At 31.8% G+C, this 17,280-nt stretch overlaps 1 protein-coding gene across 1 annotated transcript; it reads right to left on the bottom strand.

The window, feature by feature from the left end:
• Nucleotides 1-112: 112 nt before the first annotated feature.
• On the bottom strand, nt 113-16,562 carry LOC132757076 (deoxynucleoside triphosphate triphosphohydrolase SAMHD1-like). The gene is made up of 15 exons (XM_060748257.1): nt 16,441-16,562; nt 15,591-15,653; nt 13,121-13,281; nt 11,319-11,434; nt 10,145-10,215; nt 9,280-9,435; nt 8,774-8,821; nt 8,205-8,369; nt 7,646-7,737; nt 5,880-5,936; nt 5,464-5,641; nt 4,713-4,835; nt 4,202-4,306; nt 683-820; nt 113-238 (listed from the first exon to the last, which is right to left on the bottom strand). Exons 2-15 carry the CDS (start codon nt 15,630-15,632, stop codon nt 218-220), a joined length of 1,473 nt encoding a protein of 490 aa, XP_060604240.1. The 5' UTR covers nt 15,633-15,653; nt 16,441-16,562; the 3' UTR covers nt 113-217.
• Nucleotides 16,563-17,280: the final 718 nt, after the last annotated feature.

Below are 17,280 nucleotides of genomic sequence, written 5' to 3' on the forward strand. Positions count from 1 at the left end.
TTTTATAGTGGTGGGTAATTTTAACGTCTCCCGCTCCACCATTTTTGAAGTGGTTATACAAATAAAAACCAAAGAAGAGAAAATAATATCTGTGTAGTTGCATAAACTTTAATAATTCTTTATGATATACATATATTGAATTTGCTGCTCTGTATGCAATAATTTCGTATATATCAAAACCATTTCGTGTTGATGTTACACAGGACAATGGGACACTTTATTCACCATCTTCTTCACCCTACAAATGAAACAAAACCATAAACTTGTGTTTTGCTTAACTGGTATACTTAACATATTTCTGTCGAACTACACAACATTTCTTTTTCATTTATTTCATATCTTTAAATCAAATAGTCAGCACTGAAGCATTCCAAATAATATTTGAAATATTTAATAACGTTATTATCTCTGTTACTGGACATCTTATTTACATGAAATGTCGTTTTCAAAATGTTAAGAAAGGACAAATATGAATTTGGTGTCAACCGTTTTTTCTTGCCAAACAATGTTGGACAAAGTTTTAAGAACAGTTGACACCGGCGTATCAATTTCAACAGAAAAAAACACATTCATTTGGCGGTAAATAAATGGATGAATAAATATTCTTTTATTTTTCTAGAGCATTTTATTTGTTTGTTCAGTGCTGTCCAATTTGAGAAAAGAAAATAGAACTAAATAATACCTTTGGTTTTGGTAAATTATTTTGTGAGCACCAAGCTGAAAACGCTTCTCTAACAAAATGAATCACGTCAGGTGAATTATTTTTGCAATATAAACGTATACTCTGTTCAGCAAACGTTTCTGGTAAAAAATGTGAAATCTGAAAATAAAGATTTTATTAGATATCAACAAGATAGTTCATTCTGTTGTTGCGTGCGTTATTAATTGGATATGTTAAAGCGTTCACGTCACCTCTTGATAGAAGTGTGTAAATATTTTGTTCGCAGTTATGCACGGCACAGTAAACATGAAACAGTTGTAGAATTTTGAGTTGTTGTAGTAACATGGCGTTTGCCCTCTGAATAAAGTTGTTACCAGACGCCACTCATGTCCCAGCAAACAAAAGACGTTGTACCAACGTTGTATTGACGTTAGACCCTGACGTTGGGTAAACGTTGGCAGAAGGTTGGATTTGAAAGTTTTTTAGACGTCAGAAACCGACGTCTATACAACGTCATAAAATGACCTTTATCCAACCTTTTCTGACCATAATCCAACCTTTTCTGACCATAATCCAACCTTTTCTGACCATTATCTGACCATATAATCCAACCTTTTCTGACCATTATTTGGACATTATCCAACCTTTTCTGACCATAATCCAACCTTTTCTGACCATAATCTGGCCATTTTGCCAACCTTATCTGACCAAATTTTTCTGACCATGATTTAACCTCATTCAAAACTTTTGGAATATGATTTTTTTTTCATTTTGAAGCTCTTTAATAGGGTTAATAAATAAGCATTTCTTATGATTTTAGCAATTTATTTTTATACTAGGAATCACAAGTACAAAACAAGAAATGTGTGGTACTATAACAAATGCAATATTTACATAATATTTTTTGAAACTATTAAACTTGACGGTATGTACTTTAATAACGCTTCATGTATTAATTAAGCATGTTTTTAGAAATAAGATAAACAAAATCCTTAATTGAATATTAACACTGACATTTTATATAGCAAACATCCATCCATGTGTTTTTTCTTATATCACCACTGAACTGATCACTCTGAGTTTGGGATTTTTCAATCATCTATCCAACTCACTGATTGTATATTTGTCTTTGTATTTTATTACTGAATCTAGATCTGAATGTTAAATGGAACAATATTCTGAATATTTTTGTTATAACTATAAATAGCAATGTTTCATGTACATGTATCTTCATTAGGTATTCTAGCTTCTTTCGTCCTCCTACACTATGTCGATCTGGGGCATACTTTAAGCGTATCATTACCGTCTCCAACCTGAGATCTCATCACACTTTCTGAAATTAAAAAAAATAAAATAATCAGTTACAAGTGCAAGAAATAAATCACTTATACATATTATAATTAAACGAAATTCTAACAAAACTCTCCAACTACTTAAAAAAAGATACTTATTATTTTTAATTTAGTTTTAAACCATGTGTAGTTTCGTGTACCTACTGTATAATCTATTAATTTTGATAAAAATGGCTTCGTGAATTTCATTATAAAATCAAGGGTAATAAGATCACTGTATTTTCTATAATATTTTGAAATATACCTGTCACAAAATCTTGGTAGGTTTTCATTTTTCTTTTCCTCTAAATATTTTCATCTTCCTCCTAAACTTTTTGACACATGTTGAATTATCATAATTTTCACAATCTGAAAGACGAAATATAATCGTTTTAGAATTTAACCATGTGGTGGAAGGATGTTTGTCTAATAAATAGGCAAAATCCAATTACTATTAATCTTAGTTAACTCATAAGCGCATGAAAAAAAACTGATATAACAAATACCAAAATGAAATTAATTCTACTCCCGCAAAAATTGATATTGTTATTTTTTTATATTCAATGTACTTTGTACAAATGCTCATACAACACCAAAGAAATTCACATGTTACTGTCATTATTTTTATAGATATCATCTCTGCCCAGCATGATCTGGTCTGCTAAGTGTATATAGGACAGACTGGCTTAGTGTAAAACCGTTTTATGATACAAGCATACAACTTGTTGATAAGCAGGCTAATTAACAAACTATTACTTTTATTGATTTATAACTATGATAATGTGTTTTCTGATGGATAATATGTTGTTTGATTACATTAATAAAAAGATAGCTAGTCAAATACAATGTGCTTTCAGATATATCTTACCAAAGTCGTATCATTTACATGTATCAAAATGCCATGAATCATTATCATAATATAAGAAACACATGGTATGCTAACAGTATGGGTCAATTAACAACGAGTAGTTTAACAACAATCAAACTGCATCTGATACATGTGTAAATGACTGGCCCCCTCATATAAGGGAAATTCATGTTGATAAGAAATAAGAGGAAATTTAATTTTACCAGCATTTGAATAATAAGAGTCTTACGTACTGCATTTAACTTTTTTATTGATTTCAATTGCTAGGATATTTTCCTACCGTTGATTGTGCATTTATTTGGCATGGCGATATAGTGTGGGAAAATTGATCCGATTATACAGACTGTTCTATAGCAAATGATAAAGTGTTTCTTACGTGGAAACAAAAATATTTATAATTATCTCGCGAAATCACGTTACATTAAGTTTTACCAGTCAAACATTTCAATGATCAAATAAACCATCGAATCCAAGCAAACATGCGGTAAATTAGCATTGAAAAACAATATATAATGTTTGCCTACCTTTTTCTTTTGTTTGGAATATACAACTTTGTCTGTCAACCCGTCGTTTTTTTGTCCGCCAATACAATTGAATTTCAAATCCGATAAGTCGCATATTCGAATTTACTAAATTATTTACCACTATAAAATGAAGCCCTCAAAATGTTTAACAGCTTCAATTGTAAATTATATAAACACTTCTTAGGACTAATTCGAGGAGATAAGATATTATTTAAACGAAAATAGAGCAAATATATTTCATACTGATCTGCGACTATCCGTTTACAGAGGCCACCTATCGAATATCGTACGTTAGCCACCCACGTGATACTGTTGTTTTGATGGAGAAAATGAATATATAATGTTCCCTTTCTAAACTTAAACTTAAAATTCTCGCTGTTTATGCTTTCATTTATATATATATTGGTTTCATAAATTAAATTCACCTATTGTCAGATTACCGACCAAAACCCGACGTCGAGTCGACGTCAAAATGAAACGTCTGTTAGACGTCGGGGATTCAACGTCGATTTGACGTTGTATGAAGGTCACCGACGTCGCGACCAAAATTCAACGTTGACCCAACGTTGGGTCAACGTCGGGTGTTTGCTGGGGTATAACTTGATAACTCTATTTTGTCAAGATTTTTCACAATATGCGTATTGCTTGAATTATCTTAACTATATATGACTTTATAAGATAATGATATAAATGGACATTGAATCGTGCATTATAAAACGGTATTGAAAGTTTTATAAAGTATTTACTTCAAAAATCCTTATTCACATAGACAAAGTAGTAAATGTCATGTCAAACTGTATGTGAAAATGTCTATTACCTGTGATTTTGCTATGGCCACTGCTTTATTTTCATCTATTTTACTGTAGAATCTTACTTTGGATATTGGGTCGTTTGTCTTCATGCCATAATCAAGTTTCACTATCTGTCATCAACATATTTCATAAAGTTATATTTAATTAGACTTAAAATTGCAACGATCAAAACGGAGCTATAATATGTAGTTAGAATAAAAAACAGAGTATAAATCTAAACTAAATATGGTGCAATTTTAATTCAGTACCATTCGATCATAATAGAAATTTGAAAATTAGAATTCTTATTTATATTTTTGAAAAGGAATTACATTGAATCACAATGATATATCAATATCAACCATATCAATAGAATTAATTTAAACACATGTTACATGAAAAATGATACAGTTATTTGAGAATTGTATGAGATTATAGAGGGTTTTTGGGTAGTGACCAGTCAATACCCCAAACACCTGTGATTAATAAATGGGTCATAAATAATTATGAAATATATCCAATCTCCCGAATACATACATCAATCTCCAAATCAAGCTTTTTAACATCAAAGTTCTCCAACATCTCGTCGTTTTCATTTTTAAACTTCAATAAATATTCTTTAATGTGTTCAGGATCATTTATATTTCCATTACCTGTAGCCTACAAATATAACAAAAAAAGATGTGTGATATATGAATGATATTTTAAATACGTATTTTATTTTTTGTTATAATCTAAATGGCACCGACAGCTAACAACATATATAACAATAGTCTTTTCTGGTTGAGGAAGACCTTAGACGGAATTTAGTTTAATAATATTTTGTTATGCAACTTTACAAACATGTACTTAATCTCGGGCACTAGAAAAGAACCAACAACGTTCCGTAAACTAGCAAGATAGCTTCCTCAAATGAAAGATTTCCAAACTTTTCGAACCCAAAGCGGTGAAGGGCATGCGATTTATTGTCAACGACTTTATACACTTGGCCACAGACTCCACATTTATCGATAAGTAGAAATACATTCCACCATCTTGAATTGTATAAACTAATTTTTCGATTATCCTCTATTTTGTTACAAGAAATCCTTGTTTCATCATGCAAGATTACATAGGCCCGGCTTCTTCTTATTTCCTTGCATAACGTGCTAAGACAAAGTAATAGGGGAGTACCTTGGCTAATATTTTGGGAACTAAAAATTAACTGCTCCCTTTTCAACATTTTTTTCTCCTTTTTTATATTTTAATTCAACATCTTATAATATAATTAAATTTCAACAACTGATACCTTTCCTTGTGTTTGTGCCACATACTTGTAGAGTTTTCGGTTCATTATGTCCATCAAAATAGATTTAGACGTATTCAAATTTTCTTCAGATGAAAGTAGTATTGTTCTTATGACTGTATCCGTCAGTTGACAGTATGCTTTCATATCATCTATCGCTGTCGACATGCTTAACTTATCACTGTATTAAAAAAAGATATAAATAGCGGCTGAAATCTGCAAAAAAATTATCTTGACGGTAACGCACGGTTATAACGAGCAAAATGATACGCCACCGTGTTAAACTGGCATATTTATGAAACCAGTTCAGTAATGGAGCAAAACAATAAACTGAAGGCTTCGCTTTACTGAATTCAAAATGTTGAAAATGAAGGTTTTTATGTTTGAAAAAAAGAGTATGCAAAGAAAAACTCACATACCCATTTTCGCCTTCAAATATTAGAAACTCGTCTGCTGCAACCAAAGCGTCACACATCCTATAACAAGTACCAGGTTAAGATTAAAAATTTATTTCTATGTTTTAATACCTGTAATGAAAATCACAATGTTGATATGAAACATTTTCGACGATTTCTGATTTCAAAAAGCTCTTTCTACAAATACGTTTGTTACAACACTCTACTTGTATATAACGGTCAATTTGACATCATTGTTCATGTAAACAGCATTATGAGATATTTTTATTGACTTATGCAGTTTAGATTTACATGATGCTTTTACAATTTGCAAAAGTCGAAAAGTCGTTGATTTGCAGAAAAACAAACGTATTTAAGAATTGAATATAAAATTTGAAGGTTGAGATTTAAGTCACAACGAAACAAAAAGATCAAATGGTGACTGATGGAGGACGACCTCGTGTGCTCCTCCATGCATTAATTCAGGTCTGAGCAGGCTCTGGAATGGAGCCATTGACAATCCGTAAGCTGAATGGACAGCTTCTAACATTAAGGAATTAAAAGACCCTGCTATGTTTCAAACCCATTTTGACTAGTGCTTCAAAATAAGCCATCAAAAGAGCATCTTAAGTAACATAATAATTCCCCACCGAAAGGCGGTTGGGGATGTAAAAAAAAGTCTCCGTCCGTCTGTCTTTCCGTCCGTCCATCCATCTGTCCGTCCGTCCTTCAGTCCGACATTTTTGTCCGGAGCATATCTCAAAAAGTATTTGAGTTATCAACTTGAAACTTCATAGGTTGATAGACCATATTGAGGAGGAGTGCAGTGCACAAGACTGATAACTCTACTCTGCATAATTTTTCAGTTATTTCCCTTTGTTACTTTTCAAACTTTATTATTGTCCAAATCATAACTCAAAAAGCCTTTGAGATATCAACATGAAACATCATAGGTGCATAGATCTCACTCAGAAGGTGTGCAGTGCACAAAAATGATAACTCTGCCTTTCATATTTTTTTTAGTTATTGCCCTTTGTTATTTTCAATACTTTATTTTTCAACTTAGTGGGGCATAACTCAAAAAGTCTTTGAGATGTCAACATGAAACTTCATAGATGGATAAATCCTATTGAGGAGGAATGCTGCACATAAGAATGATAACTCTAGCCATTATAATTTTTGAGTTATTGCCCTTTGTTATTTTTCATAGTTTTTGTCCAGAGCTTATCTCAAAAAGTATTTGAGTTATCAACTTGAAACTTCATAGGTGGGTAGATCTCATTAAGGAGGAGTGCAGCACACAAGAATGATAACATACCCTGCATTATTTTTCAGTTATTGCCCTTTGTTATTTTCAGCCATCAGTATTCACATAGGTTTCAAATCTGTTATCACTTCAGCCATCAGTTTTCATTACCAAAGAACTTTTTTAGATTGAATTATTCTGTTCTACTACATATACATGTACATTCTCACAATGAGCAAACACATTCGGCGGGGGATGGCCATGCTAACATGGCTCTTGTTAAAATTTGTTTTCAGTATAGAGACATAATTCTTGAACATTAAATATGCAACACATTTATGATCATGATAATTAATATGACCAAGTAAAACGTTAGATCTATGAATTTTGTCCAGATTTTGATTCCTATGGTTTGTTGAACTTGAACATGTTAAATGATACGTTGGTAAAGTTCATTAACATTGTCTACCTTTTTAAATTGATCAGTATAGTTAAGAAGATATTACTAAAAAATCTAGATATTATCTGTCATAAAAATGCTTACATTTTTCCTATGATATTATGTGTTTTGTGTTGATATGCCTTCCTATGAAGGGTCATTCTCGTGTGGAACATATCGTATAAATCATGAGCCTCCTGCAATAAACGTTTTACATGTTACTTGTTCTTATTGTTACTGCTTTTAAAATCACATATCAATTTACCGATTACTTTAAGTTATTAAAAAATACAGAAACAACAAATTATCCTTCGGAAGCATTAATCACAACAACATTACAAGAGAATTGCAGACTCAGTTTGATTGAGTCTGTACATGAGGGATAATGAATACGTGCAACATCCCTCACGCCCCCTAGCACCTGCTTAAGTGGTACTCAGTTCTCAAAATAGAGAAAATAAGGCCCTAAAGAAAGCCCAACACAGCATAATTGAAAATGTTGCAGACTCGGTTTGTTTGAGTTTTATAAAGTTTTATGTGAAATTTGTAAATGTGTATTTTTTCTTATTTATTTATTTATTTAATCAAAACTAAAGTAACATAGTAAAAGATCATATCTTTCGATTTTAGGTCAATGAATAAACCGGTAGTTATGAATACATACTTTATCTCTGTAACATATTTGCAGCCTTCCATCGGCCTCTAGCACTCGGGCACTTGTTATACACCGGGTGTGATCGAATGAATTTTTCATCCCTAGCATGAAGCAGTCTCTCGCAAAGTAATCCCATTTGTCCACGTCAATACCGTTGGTTTTATTTGCTACAATCTATATGCAAAACTTTCAATTTAGAAAGTTTTTTTCCTCTAATCCTTAATAATTTTTACTTATTTGGACGTGTTTCTGAAATATCCTTTCAATTATTATACTGACTTTATAATTACCAATGAGATTTTCTGAATCAGTTTATAATTTCAAATTGACCAATGAAAATCGATTATAAATTAAGTTCTTCCCTGTATATTTTACAGGAAGTCAAACCGTTCTCAGACGACTTCGTATAAATCTTACTAAATAAGTGCCATCGTTACTGGTATAGTTTTAATTAAAACAATATACGGATTATTTGTGCATTAATTTGGTAACCTAAAACATAAATTTATTGGTAAAATTGTATTTGAAATGTGCTTGTTTAGGTGTTGTTTTATTTACATTACAATTACTTGTCTTACCTCGTACAAAAAGCTTTTATCCCTTCCTCTCCCACGATAGGGCCATCTCTACAAAATATATAAGATATATATGAACATTTAGGCACATATTTCAATGACTGAAATAGCTGGAAACAAAAGATCTTTATGTGATCTGTCGTTGCATAATACTTTACTTTACTTTATCTACTTTACAGAGATGTTAAATGAAAAACAATACTCGATATACAGTTAATGAAAATGGAATAAAGTTTTGCTTTTATTCTGAAGTTAATAACAAGATGAAGGAACATGTACAGTAACAAGAATAAAAAAAAAAAAGTATATTAAGAAAACCCAATTTTTTTTGCTACTTGTTGTCTTTGTTTAAAAAAACTTTTTTTACATCAAAGAATATAAGCCGTATAGCCATATTAAATATGAAATCTATATGCTAAACTTCGCTATGTCTAATCAACATATCAAACTGTCCCTGTCATAAATCAAACTTAAATACGAAAAAATACATATATAAACTACATATATACCCCATTGTCGATTGCTGCAGGAACATCAATAAGTTCTTTAATAAATATTAAATCAACTTCTTTAAAATCCATCATTAGTCGCTGGAAATGTTTTTCCAGTCTCCTGTCATTGTCCCTTAACATATAGTCAAACATATCAACAGATGCTTTCTCGTGCTGAAAATTATAAAAAATGAAAGGCATCAAGATACATTAAATCGTTTCTATTGCTGTTATTACTTTTTTTTATATTCTTACATATGATATCGAGCTCTTGCAATAGCTTCTATAACTTGCAATCCAAGTCAAATTATTTACTTCAATGCATAAAGCTTTTATAACTTACAACCCATGTCAAATCATTTACTTCAATGTAATAAGCTTCTATAACTTTCAATCCAAGTCAAATTGTTTACTTCAATGCATTTAGCTTCTATAACTTGCAATCCAAGTCAAATTGTTTACTTCAATGCATTAGCTTCCAAGTTAAAGTGTTTACTTCAATGCATTTAGCTTCTATAACTTGCATCCAAGTCAAATTGTTTACTTCAATGCATTTAGCTTACAAGTCAAATTGTTTACTTCAATGCATTTAACTTCTATAACTTGCATCCAAGTCAAATTGTTTACTTCAATGCATTTAACTTCCAAGTCAATTTATTTACTTTAATGCATTTACCTTCTATAACTTGCAATCCAAGTCAAATTGTTTACATCAATGCAGACATATATGGTTACATCATTCAATGCAACTGCCAATTTCAAAATGTGAGTATGCCAACATTTTGCTTACTACTTGTTGGCAAACTGTCTACCGTTGTTGTATTAGGTGTATATATCCATATTCATTAACCATTGTTCTAAAATTGAAGCATTGACAACATACCTTCCACTTACATCCTTTCCTCACAGTCGGTATAAACTTTTGATCAAACAAATGTGAAAAAGGTCCATGTCCTGAAAAGGTATATATATTACTGATAAAGTCAGCATAAATAAGGCTCATTTACTTTCAAAGTATCAAAATGATATTGAAACTGAAATTTCAATATCAAGACAGAAAATAAGCTTCATGAAAGATAGAATACGTGGCTTTTTGCTTGGCAAATGCAAAAGCTAGTTATGTGGGGACTTCACCACAGATTGCAATATTCCGGAGGTGACAGACAAGTCTCAATATACAGAAAAAATGAGTTCACTAGCTCAGATATCACAATATGCGGCAGGCTTCTGCTTAGAAGCAGTTCCTAGATGTTGAGACCTACCTTACAAACGAAATTGAAGAATATAAACTGATTATGACTGGTTTTCCATTAACGCTTCCTCAGGTGATTAACAATTTTGCGTCGGCAAAAAGTGTTTGAAGTTAATAGCCATGTAGATTATGCAAACATCATTGAAAGCCACAAGGAAAACCAGAAACCTTGTAAAAATTTATGTCGATTAATATGCAAAATTGATGAATTAATAATAACTGATAGATCTAGTCATATGATCTTTAGGTTTTATAGCTTATATGTTAAAAATTGTTTTGCATTGGATTATGAAATTGAGTTTAAGTCTGTTAAATAAATCTTTGATTATTAGCATGACTAATGGGAAAAGTTATAAATGATTATTTCAAGGTAAAAATGTTAACCAATACACACAATATTTCCTTATTTTCATTTCGTAAATGAGGCTTTTAATGGAACTGAAATGTATATGAGATGCCCCCCCCCCCCCTAGCACCGGCTTAAGTGGTATTCACCCTTCAACACTAACGTGCTGGAATCACAATGATTCCGAAGGACCAAAACAAATATAACAACATTAAAGTTACCAACTGTTAATATGACAATTAAAAATCATTGACAATTTAAACGTTCACTGACTATTTAGTGTCAATAATGCAATGTTACCAAATTATTTTCAATATATGTGTATTATAATTAACAACAGTTTTATATTGTTATTTATGATCTTTTTTGCATTGGCCTTATTCCATCCCTATTATGTCTAAGTCACAAAGCAACAAGTACTTTCAGTGCCTGATTATTACTTGTAGTAGGGAAGTTTACCAAGATCATGACAGAGTCCAGCAATTTCAACACAAAGAATATCTTTGTCAGTTATGCCTACATCTGGTTGACGTTCTTTTATTGCTCGCAGCAGTTTTCCAGCAAGATGACACACACTGAAAAGGTGAAACGCATGAATAACAACATTTGAGTCGCGCCATAACAAAACCAACATAATGCGTTTGCGACCAGCATTGATCCAGACCAGCCTGCGCATCCGCGCAATCTGATCAGGATCCATGCTGTTCGCTGTCAGTTTTTCTACTTGTAATAGGGTTTGTAAGCGAACAGCATGGATCCTGATCAGACTGCGCGGATGCACAGGCTGGTCTGGATTCATGCTGGTCGCAAACGCACTATGTTGGTTTTGTCATGGCGCGGCTCATTTTAATGTTTCCTGTTATTACTACAGTCGACATTGTATTAAGAGACCACTCAAGGGTCTGCCAAAAAGTGGCCTCTTAATAAAGTGGTCTCTCAATAGAATTCTGGAAAATTCGAGACTTTTTTATGTTACAAGTCATAGATATAATATAAAAACAAAAATTGTACAATATTATATATTTGTATTACAGTGTCATAATTACATTTATGCCTTTCGTTTAAAAAAGTCATAAATATGTGTTTGGGTTTTTTTTAGTAGAAATTTATGTACAAATGTGATCTACGCTCATAATACTATTAACAGGTCATTTTGACCTTGAAACAAAGCATATTGTCATATATTATTAATATGTTCATACACATCTCCTGCTGAACATACTTTCAAATCATCGCAATGAGTTTTAAACTTCTTGATTTTTTCAGCAATTAGTTTTCACACTACCCCGATTTCAAAAAATTAAAGTTTTATCATTATTTTTATTTTATTTTATTATTATTTTTTTGTCGAAGTGTCATATTTAATGGGGTACTACATGTTTTTTATAAAGCATCAGATGAGCACCTACACCATCAGCAATGAAAGGCTCGGTTCTGTAATGTTTAGTCCACTACGTTTCACGATTTTATTTCGACTACAAACGATGGCATTTGCTATTTACTCAGACTCAATTCCATGCACGATTTCCTCATTCAATTTATCCGGTATCATTGGGTATGTCATTTTTTCGCTCGTTCCGACGATTTTTTTTTTTGAAGGGAGGTCACTCTGAGCACATGACAAAACTGTGCCAATGCGGTGTTGTGATACGTTATTGCTCTGACAAAATATGTCACAATAAATATTACTATCGGAAAACTGTTTCTTTCTTTCCGATTTTAAAACGATTGCAATTGTTATTCAATTCGTTTTTAAACGACAATTATTTGTGACGGTCTAATTGACGGCCGTTTAATAGATACTTTAAGATCAATGACCATGAAAAATATTTGTTTGTTCAAACCTACTCGCTAATTACACAGGTGAGAATGTCCGTAGGGACGATTGTTTGTCACGGCCGTTTAATAGATACTTTAACACTGAATTTTGTACATTTGGGCCGACATTTAGTGGCCGCTGGCCGCGATATAAAATCGTCGTTTAATGGAATTAACTTATATAGTAAAAATCATCGGGAGGGATTTTATGTGGCCGCTTAATAGAAAAGTCGCTTAATAAAGGTGGACGCAAGAACGATGCCGACTGTATATTCCTTTTAGGTGTGCAATGCCTAATAAAAGGTCGTTGCTGTTGCTGTTATTGATGTATGCTTAATAGCATTCTGATTCCGTTAAAATGTCATTTGTGAATGATTTGCAATATAAAACCACAATCAAACAAATATACTGAACAACAGATTTAAATAGTTGACCTCACTTACCCTAATGAATGTTCAAATCTATTATGACTAGCACCAGGGTACACCAGATAACACGTGCCAAGCTGTTTTATGTTTCTCAGACGTTGAAATTGAGGCGTGTCTATAATTTTGATACATAATGGGTGTAATTCTATATGTCCGTGAATAGGATCGTTGAATACCTGCAATAAGATGTCAATTCTTAAGTGCCGTGAAATATGATCGTTCCCATAGAAATCATACTCGGATCCAATCTTACCAATTTAGCCTCGTTTCCATTTCCAGATATCAAATGTTTCATACCCCATATAGCCTCGTTACAAAACATCCATATCAGTTGCATTTCACACCCAAAACAGCTTCGTTTTCATTTTAGAGTCCAAAATAACTATATCAAATGCATATAGTACTCCATCTAGCCTTATTTCAATTTTCAAGGTCAAAATTTTTATATGAATTCCTTATTGTAGTTGGAGTAACTTTTCTATAACAAGGAAAAACAGTGGAGAAATAAAGAGTTCAATTAACATTGTTGAGAAATGCCGTGAAATACAGTCATTATATACACATAATACTGTTTTCCTAGCAGTTACCGGCCCAAAATCTTACTTTTTAAAAAATAAAATAAAAATCTGTCTACGGACAAGTACAAAACTTTGACAGAACAAAGTTAGGTATCTGTAAAGCATTACCGTGTTTTTTATGTTGTGCTTTTACTTTACTTTTTAATTAAAAAGAGGCCCGAAATGTAACACCTTTTCTTACTTTTATGCATAATTTCATATAAGTTTTTCTGACCTTTTTATTTTGATTATAATTAAGTCCCAGTAAGCACTGTCTAGATTATAGAAGAAATAGAACTTCCAGACCTTTTCCATGTCGTCTGGAATATATTGTTTAAAAGAATTAATTTACATAGAATTAGGTCTCAGTTATTGCGCATGGGCATCAAACTAGAATTCCAAAGGTGTTTCTTATTTTTAAATATTGTACATTCCATTACGTAACTTCAAACAATAGGCAAACCTTTAAAACATATAAAAGGCTGTACTATTTTAACTGCTGTGTTGCATAGAAACGAACGTCTCTCTGATTTGATGAAGGAACTTAGATGCCTTACTTTTTTTCCAGATTTTTTTACTGGTAAAATAGAGTGAACTGGATAAAAATGATTGAGGACCGAAAACAGCTAGGGGCCGGAAACTGCTTGGAAACCAGTAACGTATCAATTATGAATTGCAGTAGAATACAGTCATTATAAACCAGCAATATAATATCAGTTCTATATAATCAAGAAATTCTGTCTGTAATAAAGATTCAATTTTAAATACCCTGAAAGTCGTTATATACCCGTGGATAAAGTTTTTGTTTATATACAAGAAGGTACCTGCAATATAATATCAAATTTTCTCCGAAAATGGGGCCATAATGTTTTCAATAATATATCAACTCACTTTGTCCGTAAATATGGTCATTATTTGCCTACAATGAGATATTAATTTGTTATAAGATTAATTGTATTCAACAATTTAAAATGCCCTCATTATTACACACCACATTTTGAAAGAGCTCCTTCGAGTACAATATGGAATTTAGACTCTGAACATGAAAACTAGGCTAGACGGAGTACAATAGTGGTGTGTTGTGGATTTTGGACTCGTTTAATGAGAACGAGGCTAGATAGAATACCATACTGATTTAACGCGGATTATTTGTTTTTAAAAATTAGGTAAATGAAAACGAGGCTTAATTTGCATTGATAAGATCCATTGATAAGTTATGATTGAAGATCAAATGCTGCAAAACGCTATAAGTCCAATGGCTACACTTTATAATGTGTAAATGATTTTATGCACGTAGATAGCGTCGTTATTTACCTTAAGATATTAATTCTAAATGTCGTCATATGACTTGTGAGACATCAGTAGAGTGAGTTGATATGGAGTAAGATATCAATTTAGGTCATTTTTTTGTGCTCTTTGATACTTACATGTTACGTTTGGTCTCATTATTGCATAGGTTTTGAAAAAAAACTTTACAAGATTAATTTATACATATCTCACCTAAGTGCTATAGTTTAATCTTAGTTTCATGCAATGTTCATAAAACTCAACTTACTGTTAACTTATTTGTATGGGAATGCAGCAACATGAAAACTAACAAACTATGTTATACGATTTCAAGTATTTTTGCTGTTAAGATTATACCTGAGAGGTCGCTACTCAGAGAGGTAATCTAGATAAAGAGTTATCTTGAAGTACACGTTAGTGGACAACATATGATAAAAGAACATCTTGACAAAAATACAATATAGCCATGTTTTATGTTGATGTTCTTGCTGTCGATGGTATTGTTGTTAGAAGTGATGTTTTCAAATGTCCAGCACAATGCTTCGTAATTACATGTACGTGTATATATCTATTCAGACGTGAACAACTGAATAAAACTTAAAATAAAAATAAAAAGAAAAAAAAACTTTTCTTCTACTAACCTTGGGCAATTCTTCGCTCGTATGGTCTTCTTCAGTTTCCATGACTACTGCTTGAAACAAACCCTGAAGGAGATACAAGCGTTCTTTAACATCTCATCTTCTATACTTAGGTTGTATATAAAGTGGGGTAATTAAAAGTATAGTTTGACATACAGTTGAGATTTTTAAAGGTGTTAGTGTTAAAAAGACTGTAAAGAAATAAACGACTATCTTGTCGGACCATATTTTTATTTCCCGGTTTCGTGATCAAAAAAATATACACACAAATAGCTATAGACCTGGTAGTGACAATGTTTGCACTTGTAAAGAACGCAACACATAAAAGTTAAAACTGTATTATAACAACGTATTTAATATGATCAATACTGACTCAAACCAAAATACCCTGGCCAAACGAAATAGCGTTAACAGTAACTCAATACAGGTAACTCCTTCGACGGATTAACTTCACTGTTGTTTAAACCTGTTTAATGTTTTATTTATTAAAGGTGAATCAATTCGTAGTAGAAAATAGATAAAGTTAACTATTACAGTAAAGTTACATAATATCAGATAGATGTTACAACATTTTTTGCCAACTCGCTTTACTCGCAATATTTTCGTCTATTATCATGTTTTGACTCTGAACAGCGTTTTATCTTAAATCGTTTCACGACAAAGAAAAGTTCTGTCTATTCGTTATGTTTGGTTACATTTACTTATTCATTTTTTAATAAATGGTATGTACGCGACAATAGGTCTTGTATACGATATTGTACTTTGATTGATCGGTATTTGTTACATGTATTGCCATCTTAAACAAAGAACAATTACCTATATCATTAAACATAATTTGAAAATATAAACTTACCTTGTTATCTCAGGGTCCGTGCTACATGTGTACAAGCATGCTGTTGACAATCCTGCTCTTACTATACTACAGTAGATAACGATTTTTTTTTGTTCATGTCTTGTCTTGCTAAATCAGACGAAATTTTAGATATTTTTAAAGCATGTACAATGTCAGAAGAATTTTGCTTTGTGCTTTACCAAAACTTTGTTTATTTCTTAATTATTCAGTTTGATTTTTAATTATAAAGTTCAAATTTTATCGTGTCAATGTTTATAACAAAAGGGTTTCAAATTTTACACGATAAATATATTGTTGTGAAATATGATATCATGAACATGTAGTTCTATTTAACATCGATTTATTACGCTCTATGCAAACAAAGTTTTCTGTCGCTATCACTGTTGAATGAGGTAATATTGAACGGTGTATGGTGTGTGTCTATCGTATGCTGTACAATAACTTGGTTTACAATTGATATCAAATATATTTAACTTGTGATATATTCGGACTCATCTACAGCCACTATTTGTGCCATCATCTGCATCTAGCAGCAATTGGAACACCTCGACGATATATCTAAGACTGACTTAACGTTTCCGTAAGAATACATGAATAGATCTTAAATTATTTTAAGGTACATTAATAAAATTCTTTTTTTTGTACCATTCTTCTATTATTTAGTAATTGTTTATCTTTTGTAACACCATTGAAACTTTTAATGTGTATTCAAGTAAATTCGCGAAATGTACGGTGTCCCGTACGTTAGGGCCATCACATTACACACAAACAAATCACAAAATTACGATGGCGAAGAGTCGAAATAACGAATCAACGTTCGTAAATAGTTGTAGGTATGAT

Source organism: Ruditapes philippinarum, unplaced genomic scaffold, assembly GCF_026571515.1.
Source record: "Ruditapes philippinarum isolate M1 unplaced genomic scaffold, ASM2657151v2 ctg5498_1_1_1_1, whole genome shotgun sequence".
Classification (NCBI taxonomy): Eukaryota; Metazoa; Mollusca; class Bivalvia; order Venerida; family Veneridae; genus Ruditapes; species Ruditapes philippinarum.

Bases quoted from the DNA above. Each gene is read 5' to 3' on its own strand.
- LOC132757076 (XM_060748257.1), bottom strand. From the start codon at position 15,632: ATGGAAACTGAAGAAGACCATACGAGCGAAGAATTGCCCAAG. The intron at 5,642-5,879 runs GTATGTGAGTTT...TTTTTAATACAG, and splicing joins ATATTTGAAGGCGAAAATGG to TGATAAGTTAAGCATGTCGA. The intron at 4,307-4,712 runs GTATGTATTCGG...TGTTGATGACAG, and splicing joins AGCTTGATTTGGAGATTGAT to ATAGTGAAACTTGATTATGG.